Source organism: Hyperolius riggenbachi, chromosome 4, assembly GCF_040937935.1.
Source record: "Hyperolius riggenbachi isolate aHypRig1 chromosome 4, aHypRig1.pri, whole genome shotgun sequence".
NCBI classification, from domain to species: Eukaryota; Metazoa; Chordata; class Amphibia; order Anura; family Hyperoliidae; genus Hyperolius; species Hyperolius riggenbachi.
Window position 1 is genome coordinate 59,097,151 of NC_090649.1, and position 16,476 is coordinate 59,113,626.

General features: G+C 45.0%; 1 protein-coding gene across 3 annotated transcripts in view; it reads left to right on the plus strand.

Annotated features, from left to right (window-relative positions):
• EPHX2 (epoxide hydrolase 2) overlaps positions 1-16,476 on the plus strand; it is a 147,062-nt gene that overhangs the window by 105,249 nt on the left and 25,337 nt on the right. For all 3 annotated transcript variants that reach the window (XM_068280105.1, XM_068280106.1, XM_068280107.1), the window contains 3 exons: positions 6,010-6,052; positions 7,817-7,919; positions 11,414-11,483. In XM_068280105.1, the coding sequence (XP_068136206.1) occupies positions 6,010-6,052; positions 7,817-7,919; positions 11,414-11,483 (216 nt within the window). The remainder of the gene's footprint in view (positions 1-6,009; positions 6,053-7,816; positions 7,920-11,413; positions 11,484-16,476) is intronic.

Sequence of the window (16,476 nt, forward strand, 5' to 3'; positions counted from 1 at the left end):
GAGAGGAAGTTCTGAGTTCAGGTCCATTTTAAAAGGAACCTTGAGGTGAGAAACATATGGAGGCTGACATTTATTTTCTTTTAAGCAATACCAGTTGCCTGGCTGTCCTGCTGAGCCTCTAATACTTTTAGCCATAGACACTGAACAAGCATGCAAAAATCTGACTGCATTTGCCGCATGCTTGTTTCAGGTATGTGACTCAGTGAACATTTTTCAAATGTATGCGTCGTCCATTAACTTCAATGGCTTCATTCATCGCGGAAGTTGGCCGTTATTGCAATGTTGACTTTGCAGTGGCTCAGCGGTGGATCTGGCACTTCGGGCTCAGCGTGGTAAGTGTGATAGGCCCCATTGCCTTGCATTGCTGTTGCGTAACTCTATGGTAAGACAAGGCAATGCAATGCAGGTTTTCAATCACCTTTCATAAAAACGCTGCATCCCATTGGGGCTCAGCGATCCTTCAGAGGCTGTCAGCCGGACCCCAGAGCTGGACACGTGTGGCTTTTAGGGGCTGGAAGAAACCCCAGGTAAGTAAAGATAGATTTTATTCATCGCCATCGTGTGTTTCTGAATTCTTTGTGATATTCATGGCATGAGGTGTGGTGGGGGCGTGGTTAGGGGGTGTGACATGGGGCGTGTCTTAAAGTGTCCCTCTTTCTTATCTCAAAAAGTTGGGAGGTATGCAATTTATGGGATAGTTATTGTACAGTTGTACAGAGGTGCCAGAAGTGTAAAAGAAGGATACAATGTTTTAAAAGATAACACTGGGGGTCAGTGGTGAACTTACTTTCCCAAAGTAGACACAGAAAAAGCTGTTGCTTAATTCAACAACTAAACAATTTATTTACATAAATACTCTGGGTAAATGCAACACGTTTCGTGGGCACATCCCACTTCATCAGGCAATAAAAATGAACAAAAGAGTACAATCGACTTGTATGTTCTCAGTCAAAGCTTAGCGCCTCTGACTGAGAACATACGAGTCGATTGTACTCCATTTTTATTGCCTGACGAAGTGGGATGTGCCCACGAAACGCATTGCATCTACCAGGAGTATGTAAATAAATTGTTTATTTGTTGAATTAAGCAACTGTTTTTTCTTGTGTCTACTTTGGGGAGTTACGTCCACCACTGACCCCCAGTGTTCTCTTTTAAAACATTTTATCCTTCTTTTACACTTCTGGCACCTCTGTACAACTGTACAATAAGTGTGTCCACCCCTGGTGGAGGGGACTTGGTTCCTTCTTCCGATCTACACAGAACGACTTCTTAATCCTGATTGGGGACAGCACTAATACTCCCCACCTGCCTACAAAGTGGTTGTCTGATACGGTAACCCAGACTTGTGAGTATAATATTATACTTTATTTTTTCTTATCGATCATCTCCAGTACATACTACACTATCTTGGGCTCTCGGTGTCCGCCTTCTCTTATCTAATTTATGGCATAGGGCTGGAGAAGCGGGAGGAAAGGTGGATGAGTCGTGCAGTGGAGTTCATGGTGGACTGTACCGGGGCTACACAACAGGGACAGGCTACAGAGCAGATAGCTGCAATGGTCTAGTCATGAAATAATGAGGGCATGCACCAGAAGATTGTTATTACAGATTGCCCATCAAGCTCATGGTGAACTGAAAATCCTAGGGATGTGTAAGGGGCTAAAGAGCCCTTTTACTAAAATTCTAGGTACAGCAAAAATTTGCCTTCTTAAAACAAGACAGTATTTGCAATTATTCAGGTTGGAGTGAGCATGTGATGTTTCCCACAATGCATCACTGCTGAATATGCAAATCATCCCTTTCAGTGACAATAAAGGGGTCGTTTGCATATTCAGCAGTGGTGCATCTCATATGCTCACTCCAACCTGAATAATTGCAAATACCTTCTGTTCTAAAGGACACCTATCATTAAAAAAAGTGCCTCTAAGGAGTACTTACCTCTCTCTCTCGAGAGAAGTCTCTGGATCCTAAAGAGGTTTTCACCGTCCTCCTCAGTCATCTTAATCCTGCGCTGGGAACCCGAACTGTCTGCATCCATAACAAGCTTGTGCCGCTCCTCACACAGGCGCATTAGCGGATTTTGGATTGGCTCCGACAGAAATAGCAGAGCTTGATCTGCTCTACTGTGCAGGTGCCTTGTGCCTGCGTAACAGAGCAGATTTAATCTTGCTCGACAATTTTCGATAGAGTCTGAACGGAAAGCCGCCATTGCGCCTGCAGGAGGCACGTCAGGAACTTGTTGTGTGTCTGAAGCCGGATTACCACTGCACCTGTGCACACTGCCGACAAGCTTGTCAGCGGATCCAGCACTGGAACGGTGGTGCTTAGAAGGGGCACTTCTTTTTGTTAAAGGTTTACCTTAAGAGGGCACATTTCTGTTTTCCAAGTAGTTCGGCAGTGTCCTGTGCAGGCCCGGATTTACATCACAGGAGCCTATAGGCACAGATGTCCTGGCACCTCAGAATTCACCCTCCAGGAACCTACAAACCTCCACCAAACTGCAATGCAATTGTGCTGTCTGTCCCAGGTGTCACTTCTCCCTTACTTCCTTTGCCCATCATAGGTAGCTACAGGTGCCCCTTAGTCTTAGGTAACCAGTGGTAACCTCAGTATTAAGCTGCCTCTGAGTGAAGGGAGATCTCATCAGTGGAATGCCAAGAGCTGGGTGGGTTATCTTACTTGCACTCCGCTCAGGACTCTGCATAGAGAAGGAGGGTGGGAGGCACTTGAGGAATGAGTGAGCCTCCTTTTTGTCATCAGGCGCCTGTAGGCAAGTGCCTACAGTGCCTTATGGTAAATCCGCCCCTGGTCCTGTGTGATAAAAGGGTGGATGCGGGAGATGTTTGTTAGGTGGAGAGACGGGAGAGGAGGATAGTTTGTCAATGTGCGATTTGAATATTTGTGTGGAAGTGAAGCCATGTACCGTCTATGCTCGATCTGTGTCAGCTTATTCCCTGTGAGTTATGCTTCTCCCGCAGATCCGCAGTCATTTCAATCCCTCCGGCATGACTGAGCGATGCCCAGACTGTCACCCTGAAAAAATGGCCTTCATCTCAGCCCATAATCTCCTATGTTTTGTGTCACTCCCCCTCCTCTCGTTCCTCCATCACTGATGGCATCTTCTTTACCAGGCCTGCTTAGCGCTGCTCTCAATTAACTGGCGGAGATGAAGGGAGTTAACAGACTCGCTATCAGGCGGGAAAATCTGTCAGACCTGCGGAGGTCTAATTCACACACGACAAATGGCTCCCGTTCCTGAGGTGACTTTGCATAATGTGGAATTTATCACGCCGCCTCACTTCAGACACACGCTACAGAATGGTTTGTCATGTGCCGAGCCGTCAGCAAATGCTACGCTCCATCATTCAGGAAGGCGGCACTCCAGAGATACTTCATCAATATGAATGGACTTTCACCTCACGAGAAGCTGATATATGCCTATCTGTTGCTTTGATCATTGTTAAGATGGGCCTAATGCTAAAAGTACGCTTGTCAAGAAGCATACAGGCAAAAGGGGCTCCGGGGGAATCTGGGCAGCCAGAAAAGCTGCTAGTAGAATATCAGTAAATTTACCGAAGTTCTACTATTACAGTGGCAATGACGACAGTAAAATATCGGTAATACATACTGATATTTAAATAAAGCTAAACATAACCATATTTTCAAACTGAACCCTCCTACTATCGATGCCTAACCTTAACCACTCCCTCCACAGCTAGCCTTTAGCCCCACCCCATTGTTAACCCTAACCACCCACTCCTCACAGCTAACCTTAACCACCCACCCCCCAAGGCTAAACTTAAACCACCCACCCACCACAGCTAACCTTAACCACCCACCCACCACAGCTAACCTTAACCATCCACCCCCCACAGTTAACTCTAACCACCCCCAGGGCCAGATTTACCATAAGGCACTGTAGGCACCTGCCTACAGGCGACTGATGATGTAAAGGCGGCTCACTTCCCCTTCCCGAGCACCTCCTTCCCTTTGCAGAATCCCGAGCAGAGTGTAACTGAGAGGTTACTCACCCGGCTCTCTGCATTCCACTGATGAGATCTCCCTTCAGTCAGGGGCACCTCTAGCTACTTAATATTGAGGGTACTTCTGGCTACCTAACTCTTAGGGGCACCTGTAGCTACCTATGCCGGGCGAGGGAAGTAAGGGAGAAGTGACAGCTGGGACAGCCAGCACACTTGCAGTGCGGGTCAATGGATGTTTGTAGGTACATGTAGGGTGAAGTCTAAGGTGCCAACACATCTGTGCCTATAGGCTCCTGTGATTTGAATCCTTGCCTGCCCCTCCCCCCATGGGTAACCTTAACCACCCATCCCACATGGCTGACCGTAACCACCCGCCTCCTCCCCATGGCTGCCCTCCCCCCGCCACCAATTGCTGGGGGGGAAAAGCGGTCGCTTTTACAGGCACCTATTTAAATATTTGCATTGAGGGAAAATTTGGGTGCCTACAGCACCCGATAAATATCAATGCCCAGCGGTGCCTAAATTTCCCCTCAATGCTGAGATTTGAATTGTAGCCTATGGTAATGCCCAAACCTCCGCCGTTAATGGGCACTCAATATTCTCATTTTTTGTCAGGGCAGTTATATGGAAGCTGCGGCTTCTGATAATGCCACTTACAAGTGGTGGTGCTCATTCTGTGACTAGAATACTCCCAGCTAGATGTTTCCTGACCAGCCCGACCGTCACCCCCCCCCCCCCCCCCTTCCTTTCTTTTTGGCATGCTTGCGTTCACTATCCTGAAGCTGCGTGGATGGATAGTCTGTCTGAGTCACAACCCTGGAACAAGCATGAGGCTAATCCAGTCAGACTTCAGTCAGAGCATCTGATCTGCTCCATGCTTGTTCAGGGTCTGTGGCTGAAAGTATTAGAGGCAGAGGATCAGCAAGACAGCCAGGCATTGTGCATTGTTTAAAAGAAAATAAATATGGCATATCCCTCTCACCTCAGGTTCCTTAAAGGAGCACTATGGCGAAACATTGTAAAATGTAAAATATGTGCAAACATATACAAAAAGGAAGTACATTTTTTCCAGAGTAAAATGAGCCATAAATGACTTTTCTCCTATGTTGCTGTCACTTACAGTAGGTAGTAGAAATCTGACAGAAGCGACAGGTTTTGGACTAGTCCATCTCTTCATAGGGGATTCTCAGCAAGGCTTTTATTCTTTATAAAGATAATCCCTAAAAAGGATTTAAATAATGATGCTGGCCAGCTTCCCTGCTCGCTACACAGTTTTTGGACAGTTGGACAGAGCAACTGCCATTCACCAGGTGCTTTTGAAAATAAAATAAATCCCTGAGAATCCCCTATGAACAGATGGGCTAGTCCAAAACCTGTCGCTTCTGTCAGATTTATACTACCTCCTGTAAGTGACAGCAACATCGGGGAAAAGTAATTTATGGCTCATTTTACTCTGGGAAAAAACGTACTTCTTATTTGTCTATGTTTGCACATATTTTAAATTTTACAATTTTTCGCCATAGTGCCCCTTTAACATTCTCTGTGGTAGAAGTTTTAATTTGTGGACTTTGGCGTAACTTTTTTTTGTCAATAGATAGGGTTAATAGACTGGGTAGAGAAAATTTGTTTTGTCAGCATATATTGTTTAAAAGGAAATAAATATTGCAGCCTTTATGTCCCTCTCACCTCAGGTTCACTGGAGCCTGTGCCAAAAACACATTTTATAGAAAAATGCTGCTAAATCTTGTGGCAAAAATACATCCTTCCATGTTAAGTGATTTCAAAGACACATATTGAGGAGTCATTGTCACAGATTTTCTCATTTATCATTATGCAAAGCTGGAAACTTCAGCCCATAAACAGTTTTCAGTAAATAAACTATAATAGGGAATGCACATAAATACCTACCAAAAATGACTTGTACTGTATATATTTTTTTCTACTCCCTGTATGTAGTTTGCACTCAGTTTGTGCTTTCCTGTGTTGATGTATTAGTAAATGGTGGGCTTTCTTTGTGTCATTGCAGGATAAAATCTCAAACTTAAACACAAGTGGAGTACGAGAGAGAGGTAATTGCCCCCATTGTATAAGATCCTGTCCCTCTTAAGGTGGTCACACACCATACAATTTTTTAAATATCTGTTCAATTTAAGAATTGCAATCAATTTTTCTGACTGTAACATTTCAAAAATCTGACTAATGTACCACACACATATGTTCAATGTTTCCCCAATTATTATAAAAATGATTGGAAACTGACAAAATTGCTAGAGTGTGTATATTAATAAATTGACAATCTAACACACACCATACAATCTTTAGAAAAATTGAAGAAAAATATCTGGCATTGCGGATTGATAAAAATCGAAGAAAACGGGAAATCGGATCGGATTTTTCAGTCAAATTAAAAAAAAAAGCTTTAGATTTTTTCCGGGAGATCCGATCGTTTTTATCGAATTGCCGTAAAATCAGATAATTTTATTGTATCGTGTGTGGCCACCTTTATAGAGCTCTGGCATTTTTCACAGTGCTTTTATACAGTACATCAAGCAGTGTGACTAGCTGTCTCTCCTGGAGCTCCCAGTCTAATGTTCCCTCCACAGTCATGGGCCAGATTGCTTGTTTAGTGACGCCAGTTAACTTACCAGCATGTGCAGAGGGTTTTCAGCACCCAGGGACAAAGTTTTTGTTCCTTCCTCAAAATGGGCGTGGCCACACATCAGAATGTGGTTGTGCTCATGGGTGGAGTCAAATGCTGTTTAGATAGCCAGATGTGTCCCCTTTCCCCCTATAGATAGCCATATGTGCCCCCCTTCCCCCTGTTTAGATAGCCGGATGTGCCCCCGTATAGATAGGCAGATGTGCCCCCTTTAGATAGCCAGATGTGCCTCGCTTTTACTGCTGCTGTTATCGCTTCTGCACTCCTCTGCAGAGGGAGGGGGATAGAAGCCAGGGGCATTTTGGGCAGCCAGCAAATTTATTGCACTTGGTGTTCAGCAGTTGTGCTTAGCACCCTCGCGGTGTTGCGACTGGGGACATATGTTCCCCCTTGCCCCACCCATAGCTACGCCTCTGAGCATGTGTTTTGGATGTGGAAGGAAGGGATGACTGATGACTGCACAGTGCATGATGGAGCAGGAGTGGTAGGAGGGTAAACAGATGCCGCAGACTGTGCATAAGTAAGATAATCTGTCAGGCCATATCTCTCACTGACATAATGGGGGTGCCACACGCCAGCTAGATTCTCAGCAGTGGTGGCACCAACTGGTCCCCTCGGCTGAGAACCACCTAGCATGTGTAGGAAGCCTAAGTAAGGGTGAACTTGAAAGACAGCTATAGTAAATGCACAGATACACAGTTACCTTACAGCTGAGAGCCTTTTCTGCATTCCAACCCCTCCTCCTACTAACCAGCAATATTGCTGTAGGTTCTTCTCCGTACCTCGTCACAACTATGTAGTGCACATGCGCAGAGCACTCCCAGCCATGGGCAGTGCCTGCACACTGTTATTCGACCTTGGTCAACCCTAAAGTAGCTCTGGACGACCTTTACAAGATAACGGCGGGAGAAGGAGAAGAACGGGATGGGCAGAACAGTGGGCATCAGGGCCACTTGCTACACATGCCTTCCCCTCCCGTTATGAAAGTTCCTGAAAGCTAAAGTATCCTTTAAGCCCTGTTGATTGCTGGAATCCTTAGTCGCCGGGTAGGTGGGAATATGACCTTTAATGAGGCAGTCCCTGTGCCTGTCGTATATGTAGACCCCATTGTGTCACCCAACTGTGAGGGTCAAGTCCACATTCCCTGTTCTTATCTGACGTTTACCCCATACAGGAGGGCTGTTTGTGGGTCTCCCAGAAGATGTTCTGCGTAGCAAGATACTGAGTGAGTCTGCGCTGCAGTATTATATCTCGCAGTTCAAGAAGAGCGGGTTCAGGTAAGGAACCGAATGACATTTCCTGTCCTGTATTTGTGTTGATGTTGTTCGCGTCTGTTTTTTTTTTTTTTTTTTTTTTGTTTCCTGGTATTGCTGCACTTGGGACAGGACAGACGGGAGTGTTGATTGAGGCCCGCCGCTTCACATACATATAAAGATACTTGCAAATGAGACCTCTGTTTTGATCCACAATTTAAATGACAGACAACATTCTGTATAAGGCCTCATTCACCCTGGAGAGTTATACTACAGTAGAGGCTACTAATAGCTGCTTTTTCAATTGCTGGCGATCACTATCGTTTTGAAAAGTGCTTCTGCAATGTAATCTATATTGCATTGTTTACACTTAGAGATCGCTAGCGAGCTGCTGAAATCACAAAAGCGCAACATGCAGCATTTTTAAGCGATTTTTGAGCAATTTGGCTTCAATGCTATAGAATTGCAAAACTCAATCGCTCCAAAATCGCTTTCTTGTGCAGTGGAAAATCGCTTTGCAAAACGCTAGAGTGGTTTTGCTAGCGTTTTGTGATTCCCAGTGTGAAGGAGGCCTAACAGGCAGCCAGTTGGGGACTGTTTTATCTGCTGCTCTTTAGCAATAAGAAGGCAAGACCTCTGGCTCAGCTTCCTTGCGGTGTTAGAAGCTGCATGTAACGATTGTGGAATTCTCTCCGTGATCAGCGCACAAGACGTGCGCTGACACTGCGGAAATCCTCCACAAGCGTGTAATTTGAGGGAACCCAGCAAAGGTGCAATGCACCTGTAGAGGGAAATTCCTGTCGGCAGGTGGAGCTGTGGAGTGCAGAGGAACAGCTCCTCTGCCCTGCCACAGATGCCAGACAGGAATTGCACGAAGGGAAGAAACGCAGGGCAAGATAGCCCTGAGGGAGAGAGAGCACAGGGACAGATTGTATGTGTGTGCACCAAACTTGTCGCCAACCCGCGACGGTACATACACAACAGCAGATATGAAGTAGCAATGCAATCGCGAGAGAGGCGACTGCCAGAGGTGACACAAGGCTACAGCAAGACAGAGCACGAGAGTAGCAAAGGCACAGCAAATCATACAATGAGAAGATAAGGAAAATAACAAACGCTAGCTAAACGCGAACACCGCACTCATTCGCAACAGTGCACGCGTTTATGTGTGGTCTCCGCGTGTTAACCACAACAGAGACAAGCACGCCTAACTAACCACAGACAGACAAACATGAAACATGAAACACAGGACGCGAGCTCTTGCTTAACGGTTACCTCACCGAGCCTCCAGCAAGCGTTCGTAGCAGACAAGACAGATACACGAAAACAGGAATAAGTGAGAGATAGGATCCACAGCACTAGCGCAAGAGGCTAGTGCGATCCAGGAAGACAGAACAGAAGGATCCACAGCACTAGCGCAAGGCGAGTGAGATCCAAGTACAGCAAGAGAGTAGCAGACCAGAAGGATCCACAGCACTAGCGCAAGGCGAGTGCGATCCTGGCAAGACAGATAAGATGAGATAGCTGGTAGCAACCGCTGCTCCAGCTATACACCAAGAACAAAGATCAGAACGACTTCCTGTCGACCACCGCTGGGACAGGACAATCGCAACAGACAAACAAAACAGATATGCAATCCTAACTGCACTAGGGAACCTGCCTAATGCAGTCCCAGGAATTACTCTAAGCTAATCGTTACACAATGAACAAGGCTGACACTCCCAAGAGTGTTTCACAGGAACTAACCCTTATGACCAGCAAAGGACTCTGGGAAACATAGCTCTTTATACTGCCAGTCATCAAAGGAGGCAGGTAGGGGATTTGCATAACGAGTGTATGCAAATTCCTCAGCAGCAGAACAGACCAGAAACTTGTAATGGAAAGACAGGTCTCTCTTGCAGAGACCTGCAGCCCACAGACTAGAGGAATGGTCAAACAGCTGTCTGCCAGTGCATCCAGCTGAGCGGATCATTACACTGCAGAGAGATAGTCAGCCTTCTGCAGAGCTATCTTCTCTATACAGCCGGGGCTGGCATTTCAGGAGGGCAGGGGCCAACTGGGCAATTTCCCAGGGACTCCAATGCCCTAAGGGGTCCTATTGCAGCAATAATTTTCTCTCCTGTCCTCTGCCCTCTAAATTCATCTTCCCGGTTGCAGCTCTGACAAAGCAGTACCTTTACTAGAACTGTTTCAGTGAGTACAATCCATACCCCCCAACTTTTTGAGTTGAACGCGGGACGCTTTAAGACACGCCCCCTGCCACACCCAGCCACACCCCTAGTCCAGTATATCACACAGAATTCAAAAGCAAAAGATAAAGTTTTACCAGTCAAACCATGCTGATCCTATCGATCATCACTCATTTTAGTTCATAGCATTTAAAAGTAAGAAATATATTAATTGAAAGGATGAGAATAAAGTTTAGAGTACATACCTCCAGGACTTCTCAAGAGCTACTCCAACACTATGGAACTTCCTACCTCCACCCAGTAGGGCAGCCCCCTCCTTCAACATTTTCAAGAAGGCCCTCAAAACTCACCTTTTAACTCTGGCTTACCCCCCCCCCCCCTTTAGTGCTCTTAACCCACATCTGAACTCTGGTCCCCTACCTTTCTTGTCCCTACCTCACCCTCTAGATTGTGAGCCTTCGGGCAGGGTCCTCCTCTTTGTGTCTCCTACATGTTCATGCACCTCCATTACCGTACACCGATCCTATGTATCTGAGTGAAATGGACTTGCCCAATCTCCATGCTCCCATCCAATGACTGACTAAGCATTACCTTGTACTCATACTATGGTGTGTGTGATCTGGTTTTTCTAATATTCCTGTGTTGTCTTATTGCTGTACGTCACCCCTAAATATTGTCTGTAACCATAACTAATGTACAGCGCTGCGTAATATGTTGGCGCTTTATATATACAATAAATAAGTAAATATTTAAATGTGGAAGAACAAGGGACAGAGGGATTTGGTTCACAAAGAGGGACGGCCCCTCCAAAAAAGGGACAGTTGGCACCTATGCCATTGTCTAATGCCCTCATGTTGTCTGGAGCCCATTGAGTGCTTAGGGATCACCCGCACGTGACTGTTTATAGGGGTCTATACTATAGGGTTCCACAACCCTGTCCTCAAGGCCCACCAACAGTGGATGTTTTGTGGAAATCCACAGAGGTAGTTGATTAGCTCTGCTGAGACACTAATTACCTCACCTGTGAATGTTTGTGGTTTCCTGCAAAACGTACTGTTGGTGGGCCTTGAGGACCAGGTTGGGGAACTCTGATCTATAGGATAATAATAATTGAGCTTGCCATGTATGGTAGGAATCCATCACTATCCGATTAATTGCCAGTAGTATAGGGATCCATCAGCTAGGCATATCCGGCCTTAACAGACCCATGTATGCCTAGCTTTACTAGTAACGATTAAATCAAGAAATTTTACTCTGATATTTACTTCAGATGGAATAACCCGTTAAGCTTAACTAATGTTTTTAATTTTTCAAATCTAACTTTTTCAGGGGACCATTAAACTGGTACAGAAACACCGACAGGACCTGGAAGTGGGCCGTCACTGGCCACAACTGGAAGGTAACAGATTTGTGCCTGTGTTGGGGGACTTTGTTGCCCTGTAATGAGCAGTGTAAATCCCAGGTTCAGGTCTTGCCAGTACCGAATTTAAGCTAAATGCACTATTGCTTATCAGTGGTTGTTTCAGGGGACAGTTTAGGAACAACTGCGGTACTGATACGCTGCTTGGCTTGTCTGTCAGCTGCACAACCTTGTGGGGAAACCTAGCGTATGCATGTGCAGATAAATCCTACACACAGACACATACACACACACACACACATATACACACACACAACACACAGACACACACATGCACAAATACACACACACACACACTACACACATATACATATACACACACACACCATACACACACACCACACACACACACACACACACACACACCACACACTATATACACACCACACACATATACACACACACATACACACCATACACACACACCACACACACACACACACCACACACTATATACACACCACACACATATACACACACACATATACACACACACCACACACTATATACACACCACACACACACACACACACCACACACTATATACACACCACACACTATATACACACCACACACACACACCACACACTATATACACACCACACACACACACACACACACCACACACTATATACACACCACACACTATATACACACACACACCACACACATAGGGCTCGATTCAGTAAATGGTGCTAACCCAGTTAGCACACCTAAAGGCTTTGGGCGTGCTAACTTGGGTGCTAAGTAGTTAGCACATACAAACTACTTAGCACCGTAGTTAGCACATGTAAACTTAGCACCGTAGTTAGCACATGCAAACTACTTAGCACCGTAGTTAGGACATGCAAACTACTACTTAGCACCGTGCTAACTAGGGTGCTGTTATGATCATGTCTGCAGCATGTATTGTTGGCTGCAGTTTGATTGAAGACAAGCAGTTTTTGATGTCATTACATGCATTTGCTTGCATAGTTTGGTTTGCACTCAAACTAGTTGCTGACTCTATCTGCAGTCGCTCTGAAGTTAATGACAGTTTAATATGCTTTTGTGTAAACAAACATTGTCTGCTGCAATGGGGTGGCAATCCCTTTCATGCAGGCTGCATATCATTGTCTGCCTTTTCCTGCTGTCAGCCTGTGATTAATTACCATTCACTTGTGTGGGAATCTGCAGGTCTGCTCCCATTGGATGACCTCAGTATAAAGAACTGCTTCCTGCAATGCTTCATGGGCTACCATAGTCTCAGATTCTGTCTGTTACTCTGCTCGTGCCCCACCTCGTTCCTAGTCCGTGTGGACTGCGCTGACTCCTGCGAAGGGGTCAGCGAGTTCTCCTAGTTCTGCTCTTGTTTCTAGAAGTTGTTACTTTGCTTGTCTTGTGTCATATATTGGTTCATCGCCAATATATACGCATACTTGCACATTTTGTTATTTTCTTTGTATTCGTGTTACGTTGATACATCAGTGTCGCTGATATATACGTACACGAACTGTTTATTTCCTGTGTTCAGTTAGTCAGCCTTCCAGCAAGTTTTGGTGGGTTGCGCATATCGTGATCACCCGTGCTGAGTTAGTATCCTGCTCCTGGTTCTGTTTGTGGATTGCGTTCATCTCTGCGAAGAGATAGCGGATCCTTCTGAGTCCTGTTCCCTGTATTGCTCCAGTGCTAGTCAGTGTTCCTGCTTATGTCATATATCGGTTCATTGCCAATATATACATATGTTAGTCAGACGTTACAAATAGTTTCATTGATAGCTGTAATTGTAATACGCTAGGAAAACATACTTATTGTATATTTGTCTGTGTTACGTTCATCTATCTTGATCCTCCTATTTCCTGACTATCCTGTCCTGTCTTTGTGAGGCACGCCATCGCTGCAAGCATTGGCTGCCTCATTCCAGTCTGTCTTGTTGTGGACGCTTGCTGTCACTAAGTAGTGGCTAGTTAAGCAAGCGTTCATTCTGTCTACCTGTCCTGGTCTCCTCAGTCCTGGTTTATGCGCTCAGCGCTACTTTGCGCTAAAACGTTATCACGAAAGTATTGTTTGTGGCTGTTCGGATCTGCACCGGCTCTGTGCACCACAATCTCCTATTGGAGTCAGTCCTCTCCTCCACTAAACTGGGGATATCCTGATTCCTTGTGCTGGTGTGTGTACCTCCTTCACGTCAGCTTATGTGTTGTGTGCTGACTGTGGAGAATACACCTCCAAGCTTAACATTATGGTAGCCCCTTTACCAATCCCCATTGTGGGGGGGGGGTTCCCAAAAATGACACTGTTTGTTATGGTTCCTGTTCCTTTAAGAAATTTGAGAAACTTAATTCTGAAACAGAAAATGAGTTTTTTTCTGAATGTACCAGGTTCCTGGCCAATCCCGAGCTCCAGGCTACTCCTGTTTCAACGTGGGCCCCCCAGCTAGTTTATGTTTTGTTTAAGGGAAGATTGTTCCAGTGGGCCTACGATGTCTTGGATCATACCAATTTAACAGAGAGACCGCTGGAATTTCTAGCGTTTGTGATCCATAACTGGCTGTGCAAAACCGATTTGCCTAGCCCTTTTGATAAGCTCCTGGCAGCTTGTCAATCAGCTGCTCCTTCTAGTGCTTACAAAAATAATCAGCAAGCAGATAATTGTTCTGATAACTTTTCTTCTGCTTTGAATAAATCACCTAAGGCAGCAGGGTCTAAAGCCAAACGTAAGCGCTCCAAAAGAAAAGCGTTACAATCAGCGGAGTCGTTGCCCTTAGCGACTGCACATCAGATCTGTAATAAGACTCCGCCATTAGCAGATAATGAAATTCAGTCACCATTCAGGGGAGTCAAATGGACCTGTGAAACTACTAATGAACTTTCATTGCTAGCCAGGGAAAATAAGAGTTCTTGTTTAAATGAATTATCTGAATATGATTATGAAGATATATTACAGAGTATTGAACAGATCAATTTATTCGTGCAGCAAGGGAAATTTGCATACACTACAGTTCAACACTTGCTACAGGTATTGGAGATCCTTAGGAATAAGAAATCGGCCAATCGCCTGCTAAATAACCCAATGTATGTTTCTGCCACAAACACATTTGCAAACTGTGATCAGTCTGAATGCTCAGCTGTTAAATATGCATGGGATCCTCCATTTGAGAAAGGAGAGATGGAAGCCCTGGTCTATGAATGGAAGAAAGATGCAAGTTCATTTTGTCAGTTTTACAGTGCAAAAAGTGAATTAGTATTGAATGCATGCATTAAGTCGGCTTATAACCTAATAAAGACTGGTGTGTGTGTGGGTATGACTTTGTGGCTCCATTGATCGATGTGTGGAGAATGATTTTGGACGATTTTTATGCGATTCAATCAGTTGATACCAGGGAAGACAAACTGTCAATTGGAGATTGTTCCACTTCCTCAGTTCCTGAGGACTCGCCTGCTTCAGCACCTTTGGCTGATTCAGCGAGTGATTCAGAGCTCTTTTTGTGTGAAATTGAAGTTCCTGTAATTCCACCCTGTACCATGGATAACTCAGTGTTACTTCCCAGTAAGACAGAAATTACTAATACTTCCTTAACCTTGCCCTGCACAAATTTCTCAGCAGAGGACCCAGAGGTCCTGCTGACTTCTGAGTCCAGCCTAGCCAGTACTCATGAGTCTTTGTTCAGTGAAACAGACATTAGAAAATCTTTGCCTGCCTCTGCAAACACTTCTGTAGAATTTACCTGTGTTAATAAAGTTCAACTCCTGTCTGATCCAGCAGATGCCAATAGATGTACTACATTAGTTTCTGAGTCCCAGCAATCCTGTCTAGAAACCTCAGAACCCCAGCATCTGAATTTCCCAATTTTACAATTGAATAGTGATTCAGATGCACAAACATTGTGTCTTGATCTTCCTGTCTCTACACCTTGCTCTAGTTTCGTGAATAGCTCAGAGCATCTGCTATGTGAACCTGAAATCGTAGAATTATTACCTTGTTCAGAAAATGTTCCAGTAAATTTGCCCTGTACCATGAATTGTGCAGTAGATCTTCCCAATAAAGCTCAGGTCACAGAATCATTATGCTGTCCAGCAGGTGCTTCCAAGGTTTTGCCCTGCGATATGGCCTGTTCAGTGATCCTGTCCAGTGAAGCTGTGGTCGCAGAGTCTTATGCTTCACCCAGTACTTTGGATACTTCAGATCCTCTAGTAGAGGAGTCTGAGACACTGCTTACTTCAGTGGGTGTTGCAGTAGTATTCACTTGTTTAGCAGCTATTTTGGAATTACAGTCTGCTCTAATAAAACTTGATGAATCTCTGCCCAGTGAAGCAGAAGCTATTGAAACATTGTCTTTGTCAGCAAGCGTTTTTGATACCTTGCCCTGTACACAGTCTGATTTAGCTAAAGATGTTGAGTCCCTCTTTGATATCACAGTAGTCAGGGAACTTCAGCCCTGTCCTCTGAATGTTTCAGAAGTGTTGCCTTGTAACATGGATAATTCTGACTCGCTGGAAAAAATAATAGAAATCTCAGAATTTCAGTCCGGGTTAATGAGTGTTTCTGAAACCCAGCCCTGTATCCTGGAAAATTCTGGTTCTCTGGCCGGTGTGGCAGAAGTTCCAGAGTCCCCTTCCTGTCCAGTGAGTTCCTCAGTTTTGCCTAGTTCAGTGGGGATTGCTGCAATACTGACTTGTTTTGCAGCCCTTCATGAGCTCCAATCCAGTGTATTTGATGAGTCTCTGTCTAGTCCAGAAGAAGTTATGGGAACCCTGTCTAGTTCGGTGCATACATCAGAAGATTTGTCCTGTCTTGTAAATGCCCCTGAACATGATTTGTTAATAACCTTGCTGGAATCAGAGACATCTAAGTCTGATCCTACATTTTTTAGTGAGAATCCAGTAACTGTGAAGTCTAGTCATGATGATTTTTTTTGCCCAGTCCTGGTCTCGGTCCTGTCTTGACTGACTTTGAGGTTCGCAGTTCCTTGACATGCTCAGAAGTCTCTCTT